The 14,746-nt window shown below is 41.7% G+C and overlaps 1 protein-coding gene across 1 annotated transcript in view; it reads left to right on the top strand.

Annotated features, from left to right (window-relative positions):
* The window catches only part of LOC125440940 (ubiquitin-conjugating enzyme E2 E2), a 168,588-nt gene that overhangs the window by 138,805 nt on the left and 15,037 nt on the right, over nt 1-14,746 (top strand). The window contains exon 4 of the mRNA XM_048511120.1: nt 6,695-6,827. Within this exon, the coding sequence (XP_048367077.1) occupies nt 6,695-6,827 (133 nt within the window). The remainder of the gene's footprint in view (nt 1-6,694; nt 6,828-14,746) is intronic.

Raw genomic sequence — 14,746 nt, 5'->3', positions numbered from 1 at the left:
GTCTCCATATTAAAATATCCATATGTTGAACATGTACATGCCTGGATAAGTGCAGTGCACCATGACCTTTATTACCAATCAAACAATTACTGTTTAGAACATAATACCTTTTATAGCTGTGACAATAGAAGTTAGCATCAGTTCTATAAGAATTACAGCAGTGGAAGCTCATTGTTTGACAAGCTGCTGCTGACAGCAAATCTACTCATTCATACAACATCCCCTCATGTCTAAGCGTTAGATCTTTAGGTAATATTTTAATAGTGGAGAGGTATGTCCAAAATAATCAGTATTTCAAGAGCCATTTTTATTGTTTTGCCATTTCCAGCAGGAACTACCGAAGGCAGTATTAAGTTGAAACTGATTAATTTTATTGAAATTGACATCAGCAGCATATATAAAGGAGGGGACAGTAGACTCTTAGAAGGATTACATTGCCCTTTCTCAGAAGTGGTGTCCATCTGAATCAATCCATTTAAAGATAATATTTCCACTGAGGTCTGTGGTTTGTTTGCCAGTACAATCAAATGTCAGTATAAATCACATGTCAGTATAAATCACATAAAGTATAAAATGGTTGGGTTTCAGCATATTCAGCAGATGTCCGTGTAACGAAGAGAGCAATTAAATCTTTGTGCAGTATAAACCAGATAGAATAATTTTCTTGTGAAGGGCTTGCACATATGGGAATTTTCTCTGGAGAATCCTGATGTCCCATCACTCTTGGGGATTGTGTGTTTATAAATGGCTTCATAATTATGTAAATATAAGGCAACATTAATGTGCAAGGGGGGAATTGTTAATTTGGTGATTGCTGTCTGTTTTTTGGATGGTGCCTGTATGCTTTTGTATTGTCCTTTAAAAGTTTCAAAATATGCAAGAAAAATTGATCTACTGAAACACAGGACAATTTTTTTTCTTATTCTGTGTCTCCTAAGTAGCAAATCAAAGAATCCAAATAAATTATGTCATTGCAAAATAAACTTTGGGAAGTATTAACCAGTGCAATGTTATCAAATTACAGCTACGGTGTAGTTATAATGGCTAGTGTAGGTTCAAGACAAAGAACTTGTAACCACAAAACCTGGTTCTGTTGCCAGACCTGGCAATACTCATAATTCATATTCAAGAGCTGTTGCAGTGAGTGCTAAAAAGTTCCTGGTTCAGATCCCAACTCAGCCTCAAAACCACTAAATGGTTTTAGGAAAAATACTGTCTCTTAGCTGTCCCTTTGGGCAAAATGCTGTCTTTTAACTACTGCAGTACTACCCCAAAACGTTCATATGAGGATAATATTGGTCTTCTTCATCAAGTTGTAAATAGGCATTCCTGCAATTATGATCTACAAGAACTTGAAGGCAACATCTCATTTTCTGCCGCCCCACAATTTCTTCTTTCCCTTTCCTGAAAGCTCCATAGCCTGTTCCCTTCTCCTGCTTGCTTCTTTCATTCCCAGCCACTAGTCGAACAACCTTTTATCTGCCCCGTTTTGCTTTTCTCCTTCCCTTACCCTGTTAGCCTCTCTCCGGAAAAAACTCTTATGTGGTTCCAGCCACCAGGTTGAGCAATGCCCTGCTGAACACTGTTGACTATTTGACCAGGCCCAGCTGTGCTGTGGGAACCTACAAAGACTTGCGGAGGGCGTCTCACTTTACCCTGTATCCCCCTCTCCACACCATTTCCTCTCTTTTTTCCTCCTGACAGCACCATCTCCTTACCTTTCTTTTCTTCTTTCTGATCTTCCCACCCACAATCAGTCGTTATCTATCCTCCATCTTCAGCTAGATTTATTATTTCTGACTTCATGTATACCTTGCCTGTCTCCATAATGACGACCCAAATAAGCTTACATCGTTTTCTTCTAATCCAGTTTCTCCTCACAACAACTCTGAAAATGTATGACTAGCCCAAGGTCACCCACTGAGCACTATGGCAGAATGGGATTTCAAACTGTGTCTCCCAGAGCCTAGTATGAAACTGTAACCATTACATCACACTGAATTTCATGGAATGGCTAATATTGAACAATAGCAAGCAGCTATGTCTGGGTGAGTCATTTAAGTTGTGTGTCATCAAGTCACCCAATAGTTGCTGCCAGGCCTAGCCCTGATAACTCCTCCCTCAAAGGCCAAAACAGTCCTGGAAAGGACCCTGTCTACCTGTCTTTTATGAAGAGAGAGCAATGCTTGAAGCCTAGTAATAACATTGTGGTTGCCAGTGACCGCCACCAAGGACATCTCTCTCTCTCCTCTCTCCTCTCTCTCTCTCTCTCTGTTTTTGAAGGGTTTTACCCCTCCAATGTTTGTTTTTAAGATTTCAGTTTTTTCTGTATACGTAGTATGGGCATACCTAGTGTGGTATACCTCACATGGACATCGCTGGTGGGCTTGGTCTCAGCTGAGTTGTCCACTAGCCTCAGAAGGATCAGAAGAGGTGAAAGCAGATACCTACTCTGCCCTGGCCAAAACACTCCCTTGTTATTAGGAAGAAACTCAGCAACTTCTTCCCAGGCCTCAGATTCTGGCTCCTTGTAAGGGAGTTGCCTTTCCCTTCATTGGTCCCCTGGGTTGCCTGAGCTGGGAGCAAGCTTGCCCTGGGACCTTGGGATTGGGACCTCCTCTTGTCTGTCTTCACTTTGTCTTTATTGCTATCTCTTCTCCAAGCCCCAGGTGCTGCTTTCCCTGAAACCTTCTTCCAAATACTCCTTTCACCTATGTGAGTGCAGGTGTTGGTAGGCCACCTAGTTCTGCTGATGAGGGTGGAATCTGGTTCTGCTCTTTTTGGGCTTTCATCCCACCACCAGTTCTCCAACCTGACCTCTGCTGTGCTGGCTGAAAGAAGCCCTCTTCCCTGGCTTCCTGGGAGAACCCTTCTCCTCTGGCTTCCCATGGTTTGTTGTCTCCCTCCAGCCTCCACTACCCATCTTTGCGGCATCCTGTGGACTCTAGTCCTGTGTGCTTGGGCAACCTCTCCTGGGGACTGCTCTTGGTCCTGGTCACCTACTCTCTATTTAAGTATCCACAAATAGGGTCTTGTTGAAAACTAGATATTGTAATGTGAAGCACCTGAAATGTGCTATGTAAGTTCTAAGTATTATAATTCAAAATAAAATAACTTTAGATAAACAATAGCCTTGGGTGCCTTCCTGCCCCCACCATGTAGATCAAAATATCAGCATTAATGATGTCACCCAGAGTTTTCTGTGAACTTGCAGAAAACTTGCAGAAAAATTCAAAAGTTAACAAAAAAAAACTTTACCCCAACAGTAAAAGTGATATCTGCACTTGTGCAAAAATAACTCTATCTTAGTGTCCAAGATCAAAAGAAGGTGAGTGAGAAGGAAAATGGTGGAAACATTGATCAGTGACTACAAAGAAGGAGAACCAGCAAGGAGGGGCAGATGGGATGAGCAGCCAGGGTGAGGAGAGGCCTGGTAGGCAGTTCACCGAGGGGATGGAGGGAATTGAAAGGGTGAATGATGAGGAGAGCAGAAAAGAGCTTGGGAACATCAAGTGGAAACAGCAGGAGAACAGCCAAGGTGTGATGGAAATGGGGGGCAGTAAGGTAGAGAATCATTTCCCATATCCCCTGAGTCCTCTTATGCCTTCCTCATTTGAAAATATAATTGCAATTGCTAATCAGGAGTTTTTACGTTCATATAGTAGAGAACCAGCCAGACAGTGGTGGGATTCAGCAGGTTTGCACAACTTTGGCAGAACCAGTTGTTAAAATGGTGCTTGTAAACAACCGGTTGTTAAATCATTTGAATTCCACCACTGTATCCAGATTCACTTGTGGATTCCTTTTCTGTTCACAGATTGATATAACAATGTTTTCAAGTACATAATCAATCTGGTTGACTCTTCTGGAGATACTTAGGTGTGTAGACAGTGTCCTGGCACTCACTATACTGGAAGTATTTATATTCTGAAATTTAAAATTCCTGTGTCAACTGATTTTGAAGCACTGAAGGTTTCACCTTATTTTTTGTGTATGGATTTGTGGTCTCATGTTTGGAGGCTTTGCTTTCTTATGCCCCTTAGAGACAGTGACACGGCTTTGGCCCCATCATTTCTTCAGCTTGATAAAGAGTACAATTAGGCACCTTAATGCTTAGTTCAGTAACAATTAAACCTCCCCAGACAGCTTGGGATTGATAATTCCTTAGACAGTAGAGGTATTTTTAATTATTAATTCTCTGGTTTGTTTCTTACAGCAGTCTCATCTGTGCTTTATTATTCAAAGGTTAATGCAAACTGAGAACAGGGTAAATTAATTCATTTGGTGGCTGGTTACCTGATATAGATACTGTGGGATGCAGATTAGAGGCAATACTGTAGCTGTTTGAAAAAGCACTCGCTTTGCCTTTAAAATAAAAAAATCATGGCTTTTAAAAGTTTTTGAAAAGATCTCACAACATAATAGGTTGAGCATCCTGCTTTTTAAAGCCAGGTACGCCATCTGTACATCTATAGAACATTATCAGTTATTACAGAAAATTAATGCAGATACCATGACTAATGAACTGATCCATGACTTTAAAGAGCCATCATCCAATTATATGTAAGAAGTCTTGCACTCTGATTTTATTGCAGAATTCCTAAGGAGATTCAGGTACAAGAAGGCTGTATTATCAGAACAAAGCCAAAAGTCTTCATTTGTTCTAGATATAGTTATTTTTCACACTCTGCTTAAGTACTACAGCAATTGCAGCAAATACTGTTTCATAAGAAAATTCCTGAACATATGTTGCACCATTTACTTTTTTTCTTTCAAAACAAAAAAAAAATACTCTGCAGGGAGAAGGAATGGTGATCATTTATTCATACCACAGAACCAGTTAGCACAAGCAGATATCTTATATTGTTAATTTATTTTATGGAGGCATGTTATAAAATTAAAGACACGGAGGTCTTCCTTAGCTTACTCAGGGCATTTTTACATCTAACCACTTGAGTTAATTAAAATCATATTTAAATCATGTGCAACCTCTTATATCTTCTGTTATTTTTAGCTATATGCATATTTTGAATGCTATCATTATTGATGATCCTTAAACTAAACGATGCTATTTCTTGACAATTCATGACAAAGGGGACAAGGTGAATTTGACCCTTTTCTAATGTGCTTTCAGCATTTGTTGTTGTTATAACCAAATCTGGGACACTGAGTGCCAGAAACTTAAAATGTATAGGGTGAAGTCATTAGAGTTCTGATAGGAGCCTACAAGTTAGGGATTGTCTACCTATGTTTATATGCTGTACTTTACAAATATATTTTGTAATTAAATCAGCAGTTTGTGGAAGTTTTTTTAAAAAAACTTTCTTGTAATAATTGCGTGAAATAAAGCAGTCTTCCGTGTAAGCCAGTGGTGTGACTTAGAAGTCCAGATAAAGCATTTTACAGATGATACCAAGGTTTTATATCAAAATGTCATGCAATATCATGTTATTACAATACCACCTAGTGATAAGGTAAGTGATGAGGTAAATTAATACATAACACAAGGATGTAGGTAAGGGTGGTTCCTGGGTTCAACACCCCCCCTCCATTACATGTTCGAAGCTCTGCCCCCCGTTCATGTTTTTTTGTATTTTTAATGTTTTTTTTTCAGTTTTTGGCCTGCAGGGGGTGGGATTTTTAGGCTAGCAGCACCAAAATTTAAGGGATTTGTTGGGAGACACTCCTGATGATACCACCTGGTTTGGGTGAAGTTTGGTTCAGGGGTTTCAAAGTTATAGACTCCCAAAGGGGGTCACCCATCCCCAGTTGTTTCCAACGGTAGCTAATAGAAGATGGGGGCTACACCTTTAAGGGTCCATAACTTTGGATCCCCTAAGCCAAACTTCACCAAATCTGGGTGGTATCATCAGGAGTGTCCCCTAAAGATACCCTGAAATGTTGGTGCTGCTAACTTAGCAATTGCATCCCTGACAGCAGGCACTCCCCAAATTTCCACAGATTCTCCTTTTAAATCCACCCCCTTCAGCATGAATTTAAAGGGAGAATCTGAGGTCCCCAGTTTAAATATTGAAAGTGATGCTGTTTCAGGGTGGGGGATAATCCAACCCAAAATAACATCACTTTCAATGTTGTTTTAACTGTGGACCCCAGATTCCCCCTTAAAGGTGGATTTAAAAGAAGAATCTGGGCTCCCTAGTTTAAACACCATTGAAAGTGATGCTCTTTGGGGGTGGATTCCAGCATCACAGTGGCCGCCCATTGGGGGGAACTCAGATTTTGCACCGGGCTCCATTTTCCCTAGCTATGCCTCTTCCTGGAGGGGAGGGCAGAAGGGACTGCCAGCTGCCGGCTGGGAGCCCAGCCGGTGGGGGGCGGGGCGGGCAGGACAGGGGAGTCTGCCATTCCTGGACTCAGAGAGCTGCTTTTATAAATACTGAGGCCGGGGGCAGGGCTTGGGGAGGTGTGGCCACACCCCCAGGGGCAGTGGTTGTGTGACCCTGCCTCCCGAACCCACCCCATAAAAAATCTATACGTCACTGGTCTAACAGCTGTGTTAAAAAACCTGATTTGAGTCAAATGACATTGGATATGTTCTGAATTGGAAAGTGATTCAAGAATGGAATTTCACCATTTTCAGTCTGATGCATTTTCGAAGTCATATATTGATGCACTGTGCTTTTCTTTGTTTCTGCATTTACTAAACATGCCACATTTTGTGTTTGTATTATAGTGCTGGACCAAAAGGAGACAACATATATGAATGGAGATCAACTATATTGGGGCCTCCAGGTTCTGTGTATGAAGGAGGAGTTTTTTTCCTTGACATAACATTCTCACCAGACTATCCCTTTAAACCACCTAAGGTAACAGGGGCAGGGGGGTAGATGTGTGTGTGTGTGTGTGTGTGTGTGTGTGTGAGAGAGAGAGAGAGAGAGAGAGAGAGAGAGAGAGAGAGAGAGAGAGAGGAAACAGTAATCTCTTCAGACACTTTGGTACTGAGGCTTGGTATGCACATGTATTATGTAGAACAAAATGTACAAAATTTTAAACGCAGTGCTTACAAAGCTTCATGCCTACTTGTGCCATTAAGTCAGGAAATAATAGTAGTGTGAACATTTTGTCTAACTGCTGGTGTTAATCTGCAATCTTACCAGCCTGAGTGAATGAACTGCAGGTCTCATGGGGTATAGAGAAATATATTATAATGAAAAGTTGTTAAGATTGTCTCGGACATTTCACTTCACCATGCATGGATGGTGGACATACTAAATTAGTCTCAGTATATAGTGTGAATATGTTTGACATAGCTGTATATTATAACCTATAAAGCAAGATTGATACTATTTTGGCTGTCGAGCCAGCATCCCTATACTCTGGACTATACTCCCTCAGAATAATTACAAAAATTGTAACATGCAATCTCATTAGATAAGACAGTCTTAGTAATATCCTAAGAAAGCAGCTTCTTTTGAAATATTTCTAATCATATCAAATTAATCTGATCTGTAAGAATCTGAAACTCTTATTTGTAAACATTTTGCAGTAAAGCTGTCTAAAATTAGAATTTGTTAGAAGTGAAATCCATAAACATGAATCTAGACCACAGAAATGTTTATTCCGTAATAGACATGAAGGAACAGAGAGACGGAAATTTGTATTTTTGTTTTTCCAAGCTCTGTAATTATACAGAAAGTAACATTTATTTCACACAGTTATTTGTCTTTGGCAAGTATACATTTTTAAAATTAAGTAATGCACTTGCAAAAGAAATATAAGGCAGCAACGTACTGCTTCACACTATATGAGCTTTCTTTTGACACAGTTCATATCTTTATAATTTCAAAAGATTAACAGCCCAATCCAGAGCACATTACAGGTGAGTATAGCACCGCCCCCTTCAAGGGGCTTTGCACAGCATGGGAAGGCCACAAATTTGTTTTAAAAATCCTCTGGAGAATTCCCCATAGGGGATAACAGAGATACGCCATGGAAAATGCAGTGAATCTCCAAGCCAGCCCCCACTGGCACATGGGGGCTGGATGGGCAGTAGAAGCTGACTCAAGAAGAAGAAGAGTTTGGATTTATATCACCCCTTTCTTTCCTGTAGGAGACTCAAAGGGGCTTACAATCTCCTTGCCCTTCTCCCCTCACAACAAACACCCTGTGAGGTGGGTGGGGCTGAGAGAGCTCCGAAGACCTGTGACTAGCCCAAGGTCACCCAGCTGACATGTGTTGGAGTGCACAGATTAATCTGAATTCCCCAGATAAGCCTCCACAGCTCAAGCGGCAGAGTGGGGAATCAAGCCCAGTTCCTCCAGATTAGAATGCACCTGCTCTTAACCACTACGCCACTGCTGCTCAACCCCTTGGCCTACCCCCAGAATACCCCCACCATGCCAACGCATCTGGAGGTGATGTGAGAGAACCAACACAAGGACACACACTGCAGACAGCTATCACAGTGCACCACAGTGTCTGGGCGCCAATGGATTTGCCCATTTGCTGGGGAAGTGCCCTAGGGAGGGCATTTCTACTGGTATAGGCCTCTGCCACCTCCAGAAGGAGATTTGCTCTCCCCCCCCCCCAGATTGGGCTGTTGGACATATAGCAGTGTGATAGGTCAGGTGGCCTAACCTGATATATTATTTAAAAGAAAGGTAATATGAAAGAAATTATTCATCATCATATCTTCACTTTAGTCTCTAATGGGATTGCGTAGGTACAAGCCAGCCATGGAGAACTAACCAGAAAACTTCTAAAAGCTTTTCAGTGCTTGCTCTTCCCCCATCCCCTCCAGAGCTGCAAGGTCCTCTTCAGTCCTTTCTTCTACTTTGTACCTTATTAATCTGGTTTTTTTCTCAGATGTGCTGTCAAGAAAAAGAGGAAACTCTCTTAAATTTTGATATGTTACAGTTTTGAGGGGCGGCACCTCATTTGGCCTTTTCTGTTGCATGGGCTATTGGGCTATGCCATGGTTTTTGATGGGGGGATTCCCTCCCTGAGAAGGCTTAGAGAGCTAACTCCTGCCATGACCCCTGGCTTACCCCTTCCCACACTGGCTCAGGGGCTTGACTTGGTGGCTACTGCAGGGTTGTGCTGGCAGCCAGAACTAGTAGCACAGAACTGGATGATGCACCAGGGCAACTGTAGCTTACTCTGATGTGGCACAGTCAGCTCCCTGACCATTCCTTTCTCCCTTGATTGTTTTTCCCCCTTCACTATGCCATGCCCTAGGAAGAAGTGATAATGAAAATATGAACTGAAGTGGCTAAAATTATTTTCCTTAGTAAACCTGCTTGTCATTATAATTGTTCTCAATAACCGAGTAACAAGAAAGAATAAATACATGAAATATCTACGCTCCATACCATCCAAAGTGAACCCACCAGACCATGTCTTATTGTTAGAGCACCAACTTTGTATGAAGAAAATGCCAGCTTGAATCCCCAGCATCTGTTGTTAAAAGGATTGGGCAGCAGGTACTACAGAAGACCTCTCACTGTGAAAAAAGGTACTACAAAAGACATCTCCCTAGAGAGCTGCTGCCAGTCAAGGTATATAGTACCGCCCCTGATTGATCAGTGGTCTGACAGAATTAGACAGCTTCATATGTTCATCTCTGCAGTTCATTCCTGCAAGAAATCAAATAGTAAGCATGTTAATTTTAGGGACCTTGTGTCAGACATTGATTATGAAAACCTATATTCAACGTTGAAAACTATAGATTATAAACTTTGTATAAGGAAGGAAAATTAACATTCAGAGGAGCATAAGAATTTTAAGGTTCACTTAACTATCTCTTTAAAATATTTCTATGTATGTTTTAAGGAGAGTTTTCCAACAAATGGAGTAAAAAATGTTTTTGCAAGGGACGACAAGAAGGGAGAAACTTGTATCTCTTTAAACTAGGTTATCTACTAAGGACAAGAGACCTGGAGTCTTTCATTGGCTGACGTGAGAAAGAAAAAAACTGGGGAAAGGGGGCAATTATGCACTTTGAAAATATTTTCTTGAGATGAAGTAACTTAAAAGTGTTGCTACAAAGGAAAACAAAATAAGGCTTGAAGGATGATTGACTCTTTGCAAGAGTAATAATATTAAGGCTGAGATTTGGATTCCAAACTGATCCAGCGTAGAGAGCTGTAGCTCCAGAAACACAAAGAACTTTTTTTGTGGAAAAAATTGGGAAGGTATCTTTGGTCATGACTACCGTTGCCTGTCATCTCTATGTCATTGTCAAAGGAGGTAAAGACAAATTTGTTATCAAGGAATTGCAAAGCAGAAATTATTAAATTGCAACTGTTGTAGAAATGACTTCTGAATATTAGGGCAAGAAATTATGGGCAGCCCTATCCAGATGGGGGGAACTCTGCTAGGAATGGTACGGGAGAGGTGTGACCATTGCACCTTCAATGGAGCTCCAGGTGGCACAGCAACAATTGCGGAGAAAAAAGCCTGCTGCCGCCTGGAAAAACTCTATTAGAACTAATGGGTTTTGCCACATATTTCCATGGGATGTCAATGAGCTGCGCTGGGGCATTCCCAGCAAAAAGCCCAGTGGAAGCCAACCAAAGTCAGCTCTACCCTCAGGAATGTCCCTGGCCCACCCACCACTGTGGTGCACAGCTTCTTACGCAAGCAGGTTCAGAAGATGCATTGTCATATCCCCACATCCCCACATTGTCATATCCCCTGGCCCATTCTGCCCCCCCCCTCAAACCGTATTGGGCCATAAGACTTTCAACCATTTGACAGTATTAATAATTTAAGCTCAAATTTGTTACTTTTAAGCGTGCTTCTTGTTGTCATTTCTGTTTAACTGTTGGTACTGTATTCTGGCTTTATCTCCAAGTTCCAATCAATGTAGCATGGCTGCTCCAATCCAAGATATAGCTGTCATATTTAGATCAGGTGTATCAAGTATATATTTGAATTGGGTAGAGACAAATTGTATCATCAAATCCAAGATCTTATATGGGACATCAGCCACATCATTTAATATGTTTGCATGTTGAATTTTTACCTCTGCTTCCAGCAGCCTTAGAAACACAGCAGGCTAACATATAAAGGAGAGATCATCACATATAAAGGAGAGATCATGGTTAGAGGTGGCCACTACATCTATAAATACCGAAGCACTTCGAAGGTTTTATTTTCAAGTTTCATATTTAAACTGTTTATTAAAATATTTTAACCTTATGTGTAATTATCTCAGTAATTGGGAAATTGCAGAATTTCAGTAGGCTAAATCCCTTCTAATTCAAAACTAAATAACAGACAAATCTGTTCTATTTCTATTGCAAATCTCAGTTTTTCATTAATTTACATACTATTCAGGATTTTTAAAAGATTAGCACTGATTCACATTACTTTTCAGGGTGTTTTCAACTAGATCTTTTTGTTCAGATTGTATAAGCCCCATGCTGATAGTCTTGTGAATAAGTCGGCATATGTTTAAGATGAGCAACTAATCCATGTCCCAAAGACAACAGTAGTAAAAAAGTTGAGGGCACCAGGAAAAGAGGAAGATCCAACATGAGATGGTTTGCCTCAATAAAGGAAGCCACGTGTAAGGCCTGAGTGTGTAAGACCTGAGCAACGCTGTCAGTGATAGAACGTTTTGGAGGTCTTTCATTTATAGGATCACCATAAATTGGTTGCAGCTTGACAGTACATAACACACACAAAATCCACATCTCAAGATCTCAAACTGTAGTTATAACAACACAACTGTCCACAAGATTGAGACAAGCTATAAAAACCAACAGAACTGATGAAGTGCACGACTGAGAAAAGGTTATTTAATGCCATAAACCAGCAATTAGCTGTATTCAATCAGATACTAGGAAATCAGATTCAACTCCCCAACACTTCACAAATAAAAATAAAGAGATTTCTATGAATTAGTGGCAGGACTGCAGGTGGAGTCAGGAAGCGCATTAGCATGTATTTGTCGAAGGCTTCCATGGCCGGAATCACTGGGGTGTTGTGTGGTTTCTGGGTTGTATGGTTGTGATCTAGTAGCATTTTCTCCTGATGTTTCACAGATTAAACTTAATACAAGTTTCTAGTTACAATCAGATACGTAAAATGCATGCATACAGACCCATATGCATTACATTCCATTTATAGCATTTGGTGAACATGGTTACAGTTGAAAAACACTGAACATAGTAATGAGCTGCTGGCACAACGTTAATCAGTATGTTTATGGCACACAAATCTTAAGCAGAAATAACAATATACATCTGAGTATAGGCAGAGTTCTTTTCCTCACTTCTGAAGTGAAGCATTCTCACCCAGAGAATTAAGGAGCAGTGTTACCAGAATGATATTTATCTACTACAAAAATTAAAGCCCCAGCAACATCTATCTAACTAGAAATTATGTGTTGTGATCCCACCAGTAACTATTACAGGAGAGCACTACATTCTGTTTCCTTTTGTTACACTTCATTGAGCCAGTCCTTTGTAACATTAGTTTACTCTCCATTCTGCCTCAGTCTGTCTAGCACATTTTCAGGCTGCCCTTTCTCCAAGGAGACAGAAACAGTGTATGTGATTCTCCCTTCCTCATTTTATTGTTACACCATCTTGTGATGTACACATGGGTGAGAGAGAGCACCCAGCAGACATCACAACAGAATGGGATCCAGGGGCGTACCTAGGCAAACTGTAGCCCGGGGACAAAATTTGAGTTTGGTGCCCCCCCCCCATATGGGCAGCCACCCTCCCCCACCACGACCAAACAATGATTTTTTGCACCAGGTCATTTCTAAATCACCATCACATTATAACTAACATCACATGTAACCCATTAAGCCTCTATTAAAGGGACAGGATTTTTTTCTCCAAGAAGTTGGTCAACCTAGCCAAGTGCCCCTCCACTAGTTTTCTATCATGTCAGAGTTTTCTTCCACATAGGTGGCACACTAGATGCTTCACTTAAAAAAAAAACCCATAAAGCATCACCTTTTACATCTGCAAAAAAAAAGATTCGCTTTATCTTCCAACCTTTCCAGTATTTTCTGATTGGCCCAAAATCCATGCCTGTCATTTTGTATTAGTGCCCACTCTCCTTTCTCTCCATATCTCCAAATCCTGCCAGGGTGGGGGGGAGCAATGGAGCCATCAGGGTGTACTCCAATCGATCGTCGCGGTCAGCTGGCCCATCTACTTCCCCCTCCCCCCAGCCAACAACAACAAACCTTCCTATGCAGTGGCATAAGGTAGTTAAGAGCAAGTGCATTCGAATCTGGAGGAACCAGGTTCGATTCCCCGCCTCTGCTGTGGAGGCTTATCTTGGGGAATTCAAAATTAGCCTGTGCACTCCCTACACACACCAGCTGGGTGACCTTGGGCTAGTCACAGTTCTTCTTAGCTCTCTCAGTCCCACCCACCTCTCACAGAGTGTTTGTTGTGAGGGGAAAGGGCAAGAAGATTGTAAGCCCCTTTGAGGTCTCCCACAAGGAGAGAAAGGGGGGGATATAAATCCAAACTCTTCTTCTTCTTCACTGGGTAACCTTGGGCAAGAGAAAATGCAGATGAGGAGAACCACAGTCCAGCCTCCTTTAGAGGAAGGACTGGATTACAATGTGATAGGTAGAAAATATTCTATGGGATTCATTGCCACAAGATGTTTAGAGTGGCTTTTTGCTATCTAGTCCAGGTGCTCAGGAGCAGCAGGAGCAGAAGGCTGCCATTGCTTTCATATCCTGCATGTAGAGGCTCCCAAAAGGCACCTGGTGGGCCCACTGCCCCGAGTAGCAGAGTGCTGGACTAGATGGACTCTGGTCTGATCCTAGCAAGGTTCGTTCTTATGTTTTTATGCTTATAAAAGGAAGTAAACATGAATGTGCATGCAACTGCTTTCAACAGGCAGAATAATGGAGGAACAAACCCTCTATGTTCAGAAGAATTATTCTTCTGATTAAACACACACTTGGTATAAACAGAAGGGTCATTGCTATAGCTGTTCTGTGTCTGAGCTTATCCAACAGTATCTGGCCACAATAATTGGAGGCAGAGAGAGGACTTGGAAGCTCATCTGTTCCAGCAAAAAATTCTCACAGTCCTAACCAACAGAGGACTCCACAATTAACTGTACAGAATTAGTGTTTAAAAAAGCCCAGGATGACAACTCAGTATTGTCTTTATGTGTAAAGAGCGCACCGATAATAGCAGAAGGTGCAGCACAGGGTGGGAAGAGAGTCATTTTTATTCCCAAATCAGATGAGTACAGGAGGTGCTTTTATTGTTGGAAGTGACGGAGGGGAAAAAGTCTGTCTTTGGGAAAACAGAGCACCTGCTCATGTGTCTCTGTTTAACCCCCTCCCAAGACAAAAAATGGTTTTTTTTCTTCTCTTCAGAATGACCCAGAGGATGTGCTCCGCTGGCCCATCACCCCCCCCCCCCCCCCCCCCCCACAGCCAGCAACAACAAACCTTCACTCCTTCAGCTGGGAGGCCACTGGCACCTTGGAAGCTTAGGGAAGGTTTTGGGGGGGGGGGGGGAGAAGTGATGGGCTGGCGGGTGCACTCTTCTTTCATTAACAGACATCACATCACTACCTTTACCAGGCAGACTCTGTTAACCGGGTGGTTTTCCAGTGCCTTCCTGATGCAGAAGTAAGTGAACATAAGGTTATAGCCTGAAAGAATGCACATTAGATATTTATAACCACCAAGACTCCTGTGTCACAATGTCTTCTTATATAAGCTTCACTAACACCCAGTCAACTTGGAAGTGGATCCCACTGGACTGGTTGCCGGGATCTGAATGAC

The sequence above is a fragment of the Sphaerodactylus townsendi genome, linkage group LG11 (genome assembly GCF_021028975.2).
Source record: "Sphaerodactylus townsendi isolate TG3544 linkage group LG11, MPM_Stown_v2.3, whole genome shotgun sequence".
NCBI lineage: Eukaryota > Metazoa > Chordata > Lepidosauria > Squamata > Sphaerodactylidae > Sphaerodactylus > Sphaerodactylus townsendi.
This window is presented reverse-complemented; position numbering and strand designations above follow the sequence as displayed.